The sequence below is a fragment of the Ascidiella aspersa genome, chromosome 6, assembly GCF_963924565.1.
Source record: "Ascidiella aspersa chromosome 6, kaAscAspe10.2, whole genome shotgun sequence".
NCBI lineage: Eukaryota > Metazoa > Chordata > Ascidiacea > Phlebobranchia > Ascidiidae > Ascidiella > Ascidiella aspersa.
Window position 1 is genome coordinate 25,420,440 of NC_139452.1, and position 8,079 is coordinate 25,428,518.

Genomic DNA, 8,079 nt, shown 5'->3' on the forward strand with positions numbered 1-8,079 from the left:
TCCTAAGGCAATTGATGGGTTTAAATGCCAATAAAACTATAGGAAGTTAAATTACTTCTAGTTGTTTACCTACTGTTTTTGATTAGTTTGCCTTTCAAGGTATAGAATCGCTATGTTGGATCGCAAATCATGGCTTAATTTTTTTACTAACTTGGAATCGGATTGCTACCGATACAACCATAGTATCGGACGTGTACCGATACTAACACCTTGTATCGGCCGCGATCCGATATATTACCGGACATCCCTAGGCCTGATGAAGCACGGTTGTAAACTGACAGTCTTATATTCCAATTTTGTCCGTTAATAGTGCCACTGACAACAAAGACTATTTAGTATCTATACACATAGCTGATGTGTTACTTTTTACAATGACCGTCGTTTTTGTATTTATCAAATCCCAATAAACACCAAAACCTGTTTTGACTAACCTTGAATAAATTTAAGGCTTTTTTTGCTTCGTTGTTCGCCGACTGCAAATATATTGTGGCTTGGTATGTGTACATCTACTGGTTTTTATTTTCGCTTCTGTCGTTATACTTATATTCGTTATATTGAACGCGATTAAATTACATACACACAGAGAAAAGGTTTTACTTTTCGTGAAGTCAGAAAGAGCAATATTGGAGAACGTAAATTAAAAAAACACTTGAAATCACAAGCGCTGACAGACGAAACCATTTTCACAAAATACACAAACAGTTTAAAGGTGCATAGAAACTTTTGCATCGGTAAAAGTGGCAGACAGAAAGAACAATGGAAAAATTAAGGGCAATTAGCATTATAATACTTTCAAGGCGCGGTGGTAGGTGGTACGCTGTGTTCTAACAATTTAAATACCATGTGTTGGTGAGCAAAAAGCCTTTAGATTACCTCGGTCCAAGACTTTGGCGCGCCATATTTGCTCCACAGCCAAAATATGAACGCCATTTTTTGGCTGGGGAGCCACAGCAAAACAGCATTTGCTCCGGCTCCAGTCCTGGACGTCATTACTATGGCCAAATGAGCGAAATAAAAGTTAATCGTACTAACATAGAAAAATGAGCTATTGGCATCAATCTTGATTTAAAAATAACCTAAAAGTAAACCTAGCTTTAACTTTGACATAATTTATTGGTGCAACCACTTTCCTTTAAAATCCATTATGGCCAAGTTTAAACCAAGTTATACGACGACTGAAAAGGTTTCACTGCGTTGTTAGAGACGGGAAGAGGTAGTGAGAAAATCTTCCAAAACCTTATTAAATCGTTCAGGAAAGCGGAGATGCAGATTGTGTTTTGCGTCATCCCAAACTTCCAATCTGAACGTAATGTAAACGAACTATAGTCTTATAAAAAAATTTACCGAATAAAATGCTTTAATTTTTAAAGAATAATTATTTTAACATTAGGGTAGCATTTAATGGGTTACATAAAACCTTTTGGAAATTTGGAATTTTATAGCTTTATCTTTTTCAAGAAAGAGGTCACTCGTTTACATCGTGCATCAGAGTGTATAAATACAAACTGTCACGATTTGGTTTAAATTAAAAATTTTGTTTGAGGCAAAAATGAAAAATAAGCGTAGCAAGCGCTGTGCGTCAACGGATAAGTCTACGCCTGGGTCGTCCAGCCCGCGGCAGACGGTTTTAAGGAAATATATCAGCCCAAAGGTGTTGCACCATGGCATAATACGGCGTGTTTAACCTAATTTTTCGCGCTTCGCACGATAAGACCGAGATTTACTTGCATAGTTGCGCACGAGTTTACTCTCGAAGAGCGGGTGTTTATAAGTTCAGTTGCTTTATGAGGTCACGATATGACGTAACTTATGACGCCACCCCAAAAACGCTTTCGGTCGCGGAATGCAAACATACCTTGTTTTATTCCTGATTAGGAGTCGCTGCGGTTGTTATAATAAGTGTTAAGTGTGCGCTTACACAGTGAACATTCAACGGCCCCGCAGATTTCTTTCCAAGTTTGGTTTTGGAATGCGACTATAAAATGTTGCCCACTCCTGGTCTATACCCTGTCCAATTGGGCAAGCGATATTCTACGGTAGTTTTTAATACCTTGAGTTCTTTATGTTTTTGTGGATGTTCTCAGCGTGAGAAAGTGGCACCAGCGGGTCCTTTCTTCCATGAATAATCAACGTTTCGGCTGTGATATCTGGCAGGAGCTGCAACGAAAAACTTGCCTTCTACTAATTGTACATGTAAAATGAAAATGAGAAGCATAGGTAAAATACAGTGTCGCAATGATTTAAGTCAATGACTTGACTCAGGTCGCTTTTTTAAAATGACTTGATTTGACTTAACTATTTTGAGTAGAACGACTTAACTTGACTTGAGTTATTCAAACACATGACTTGAATTAGACTGTAGTAAATGTTAAATTTACTATTTGTTACATATTTGTGTTAGCTCTGCAAAATATTGGTAAGAATGGAATATAGTCACCATATGTGGAGGTTTAGTAATAATTTAGATGCAAATGCTGTTATCTAAAATTGACTTACAGAATGAAGATTTCAACTAAGACTTGGCTAACTATTTGTTAAAAATGACTTGACTTGGATTTAGGTTAATTTGCAAATGACTTGACTAGACTCAAGTCATTTAAAATTACTTGTTTACAACACTGCTAAAATATAGAATATTAACATGTGCTAAAATAGAATATTAACATGTTTGCTTGGAACTGTTATCTGAGGTTTCACAAGTAAAAAAACTTTTTGAAAGTCCTAATGTTATGAAACCTTAAGTGGACTTTAAAAAAAAAATTCATAAAAAAATATTTAAAAAAAATACACCAACATTGTTAAACATATCAGTATTTCCGTCTTTATCTGAGTTTAGTTTGAACACAATTCCAAAAAAGTCTAGGTATGCATTCCAAGTTTTCTCCAAATACTCTTTTCCATAAATGTCAATCATGGGTTGCCTCATACTGTCACTCCATGATGCAAGGTCTCGCACATCTAGAAAAATTTACGATTTATTAGTTAAAAACAGTCTTGCCTAAAAGTAATTAGGGGACGATTGGATTCATTACATTGGTAAATTGGACTCCAATCATAAGACCGAAATAGGAAGAACATCAACATCGGAAAAACAACATAGTTTGACATAAGGCCAAAATAGAATTAAATGCATGCTGGTTGTAATAACATCTACATCGGAAGTTCGAAATTCTTTGGAATAGAACCTAAATGGCCATAATCGTGCATATACAACTTTTTAACCAAACCCAAAGTGTACAACAAAGTACATTACTACCTCCCCTAATAATTAAATGGGCCGAAAATTTATTTTCGGGACATATCTTGTTTTTGCCGCTATTCTTTTTTGGTTTTTATGGTTTTTATGGTTTGCTTGGTATGTTTCAGACCGATTTTTGTCCAGAGCATTATAGAAAAAGTGTACATCGTAGAACTTTCAAATTTGCAGACATGGCGTAGAGTGGTATGAAGGTGCTATGTAGAGGTTTATGAGGCTGCACCCCTAGGCACCTCCAATTGGGGGACAAAAAACAAAAGTGTTACGTCATCGTTTTAGTTCATAACAGCTATCTACTCCTATCTAGCGGCAGAAAAACTTCAATCCAGAATGCTTTCATATCACTTGCTTTATTCATCTCGCGTTGCGACGAGGCGGCTGCTGGCATCCCTGCTGTGCCTTATTGTCCTGCGCTGCAACGTTTTTGTTTGAAGTGGCTGGCCTAGTAAAACTAGGCGCATGCGACTTGCCTTTTATAAAGAGGCCTCTCTAAGTAAAAAAACCTATTACTCTTACAACACAAAATATTTTACCAGCACAAATTTAAATGCGAATCCTGGAGGCAGTGTACACCTCCCTGTTAGGACCTGTTGTAATTGTTGCACCATTCAAACTTATCAACACCAGGCCTAAACAAATATAATTCTACAAGGGCCGCAACAACTAAAATCTTAAGTTTAACGCATTCTTAACGACGACGTTACAAAGCGTCATAACATGGCGTCATAAACAAATAAATATTGCGTTTATTGGATTTAAATTGGCAAAACTTTCAATATAAAAGATGGCTTATTAGGCACATAAACGTGTTTGCATATTGCTCAAAACTACAGATTTAAACTCTGTTTCAACAGTGATTGCTCAGACCAAGGCATGGTAAAAAGTAAAAGTTAAACAGTAAAAGTTGGAAAAAGTATAGCAAACCATAGATGTTGAATCATTTAGAGAGAATGAAAATATTTTCTTTTTAAACATGCTAGCTGACCAAAATGTAATAACATGGCCGTAAGCATTACCTACGTAATTTTTTATTGATCAAATATATATATAAACTGTTGCTACCAGGCATGGTAATATAAATAAAAAATAAACGAGCGTTAAGTGTCATTCACCCTGGCGAAGGCTGCTTGTATAGGTTGCCGAAACGTTGGTTAACAATTACAATTACCAGAGGATCTGTTTTTGATTTATATGATCAAATATATGTTTGGATCATTTCCCAAAATCTACGCCATATTTGAACCCCTTTCGCTTCAAAGCCATAAGTTAAGTGGAGAAATTTTCGGTCCATATCTGTTTTAGCTTGCAGAAATAAGTTAAGAAAAATAAAAAACAAAATATAAAATATATAATATACAATACAAAATATCAAAAAAAAAAATAATTAAAATTTTTTTTTTTTAATTTAAAAAAAACAAAACACCAAGCCCTGAAAATATACCCCCTGACAAAATATACAACAACCGCACCCCCGTCTAGTTTTAACCATTTTTCTAACCATCACTAACCCCAAACAGGGGAAACAATGCGGTGCCAAAAATAGTGGCGCATGGTCAAACTAGGGCGTTGAAGCATCGACACCATAGCAGACAATGCCAGACCGACGGCCCTGATTGTCCAACAAGATATGGCTTGCAATCCAATGCAACATTTTCTACACTGGCAATACATTTCTCAAACCGTTGAAAGAACACCAAAAAAGGAATTTGGTATTATAAAACCAATTTATTATAAAACCGTCGCAACGCGAGATGAATAAAGCAAGTCTTATCAAACTAGAAACGTTAGGTTTTGATATAAACTGTTGTTACCACGCATAATGATTAAAAATAGCCTCTCTGGTAACTATATTTGGTCTAAATTTTCAAAGTTTGAGAACAAATATAATTTCGCCAGGGTTATTTTCAAACATGATTGTTATTAGTACATTTGTTTGTTTGTTTAAGTTCTTCTTTTGTCAGCTTAGCATATCATTTGGTAACCAAAATCAAAGAAAAATAAAACGTTTCTGACATCCCTACATTGTAGTGGCAAATAGTAAAAGTTCAAGTTTTAATTTATTTAAATGAAGGAACACTGAAAAATATAGATTCCTTAAAAATGTATGATCTTTTGTTTCACACTGCTTTTTAAAATTTGAGTTTTAGTGTTAAAACATTGGTAGGCAGAACAGTGATAAAAAAGTAGAAACCTGCTGCGAATGGATTTAGATTACATAAAGATACACTCTTTTATATATATTAATTCATACAGTAGTCAAATATTAACAGCCTGTGTATCCAACAGCCTAAAAGTTTTTAGCATGAAAATGCACTCACCTTCATAGCCAATAAGTTCCTCTTGTGTAAAGTAGGAGTTTCCTCCCCACAAAACAAGTTTCCAAATTCTGTCACTGTACTTTGCGGCGAGAATACAAGCAGCATTGGAACCGTCGCTCCACCCAGCAATAGAATAAAAATCAAATCCGAGAGCCTAAAATACAAATATAACAATTTTAAATAGATTACCAAACAATGATAACGGCATATCTAAATAGATATGCAAAATAACAAACGATGGTCAGATACTTGATTTAACCGTTAAACATTTGCTTTGGTGTAAAGAGTGCATAAATATAATAAAAATGTTTTGCCTGTAGAGCTGTGGTTTCTAAAGCTTAAAACAAGATATTTCCTACAAAAAATTGTTCAACACCATATTCATTTAATGGACAGTATGCAAATAAAGTCTTACTTGACAGCTTTTAGGTGATACAAATATACAGTTCTGTGAAAATTATAAAACATTCAAATTGGTATAATGCTACATAGACACTAAAAATTTGTTGGTAGACAGTTTAACATAGGTATTGAAAGTAGGCATTTTTTCTATAAATCCAGTGTTGATAAAATTTAGTTCTGAATACCTGTAAGTGTAAACATCTTAAAACATATACAAACTATTGCTACCAGGCATAATGTTATTTGAAAACAGACCCTCTGGTTATTCTATTTGTTTTCTGAGCTTTCAGCAACCTTTTCAAGTCGCTTTCTTCAAGGTGAAAAAAATGAATGCTCGTACTAAAATTTATGATAACACACAAGTGAAAAAAGGAAAGAAAAACGCAATCCATAACATATTAAAAACAATTTGTCATAACGAGTGACTCTCTAGTTGTTGTTCTCATTTTTCTTTGTGTTGACTGTTTTGTCATAATGTCAATCACCCTGCAGAAGGCTACTTGAATAGGATCTGTAAGAAAACTGTAGTCAAAGGTTTCAACAAACTTTAACACAAAAATTGACCTTCATTAGTGCAGCAGCATCATCAGCGTCACGGTGCAAGTAATCTACAGGAAAATCACGATCTGGTGGTCGTGAGTTTCCAAAGCCTCGCGGATCAAATGCCACAACAGTAAACTTTGAATGGTTCAATAATTCAAGGTTGGGCTCGAAGTCCGTTCTTATACAACCTAAAGTTCCAAAAAATAAGTTAAGGGATTTTACAACAGGGCAAGATTCTGTGACTGTGAAGAACTGTGAATGCAAAGATCTACTTAAAAGCTAAACCATTAACGTCAATCAAAAAAATAATCTAAATTTAAAGATCAGGGATGGAAAAGTGCCCTGTTGTTAAATCATTAGAAAACAGCTGGTGCAATAAATTACAATTTAGCGTTTCAATAAACAATGGTTGGCCATACTGAATATTTCAAGGACTTGTTTTAGACTAATGTTAATATGAGTGAGTCAAAAAGTAATATAGGTATTGAATTATTTTAACCTTTGAAGAGAGAAGCTTACTCACCCAATACACGAGGCATGATCAATAAAACATGATCTCCCTTTCCCACCCTCTCATAATACAAATTAACTCCATTCACTAGAATCTTGGATCCACGAGACATTTAGGCAAACCTAAAAATAGAACAAGATTTTTTTGATATTTTCTTTCAAGTAGACCAAGCGCACACTTCATAACTTAGTTGTTGAATCAGCTGTTAGCCTTGAGGTAGTGACTTAATTTTAAGTGACTTTTTACAAGGAGATGTCTTAAAATTAAGTTTTTTTGGCAAAATTAAATATTCGGTGCTGGTCTAGAATCCTGCCACATTTTCATCAATGGGTTATATTGCTAACATTATTTGGGTTAGGGTGAGAATTAGCGTTTTGGTTTAGGTGGGTTAAGTACAGTGGCGTATCCAGGGGGGGTTGGGTTATTTTTAATTGTTTTGGCGGCCATCTTGGATTGCCATATTATATTTAGAGGCTATCAGGAAATTCAACAATTCTAAGGATGGTCTCATCGACTTCACAGGGTTATACCCTTACATTATATGATGACCAAGTTATGGCCAATTTACTGTTATTTTAACGGTTTGGCGGCCATCTTGGAAGCCGTCTCAAAAATAACCACTTTCCAGAAGTTGGAATCCTTAAGATTTTTAATATGTGATAATAGACACCTAGTACTACCCAAATAAGTTTAAAAACCTTTTGTTGCAATTTTTTAGGGGTCGAACCATATATGCCCCTACCTATTACCGATTTTTACGAGACAATGGTGCTGAAACCGTTGTGCGCTAACTTCCCGAAACATGTGGTCTTTCCTCTTTTGGTCGGCGGACATGTTGACCCAACGACATAGAAATTCTTTATATTATTGGCTGACCAATTCCACTAATCTCTATAAAACTTAGATGGCGCAACTAGCGACACACGAGCGATTTTTGAAGCCATCTTGAAAATGATGAAAAGTGCGCGAAATTTGCATTACGGCTTATGAAAGAGGTTGTCTAAAATTGTCTTTGTTGTGGTAATTTTTTTCATTATTTTGCCGAATTT

At 35.1% G+C, this 8,079-nt stretch overlaps 1 protein-coding gene across 1 annotated transcript; it reads right to left on the reverse strand.

The window, feature by feature from the left end:
* Nucleotides 1-1,197: 1,197 nt before the first annotated feature.
* Nucleotides 1,198-7,142, reverse strand: LOC146140984 (serine hydrolase BPHL-like). Its single transcript, XM_083392950.1, has 6 exons — nt 7,043-7,142; nt 6,541-6,707; nt 5,575-5,728; nt 2,795-2,958; nt 2,051-2,157; nt 1,198-1,300 (listed from the first exon to the last, which is right to left on the reverse strand). Exons 1-6 carry the CDS (start codon nt 7,140-7,142, stop codon nt 1,198-1,200), a joined length of 795 nt encoding a protein of 264 aa, XP_083249076.1.
* Between the last annotated feature and the right edge of the window lie 937 nt (nt 7,143-8,079).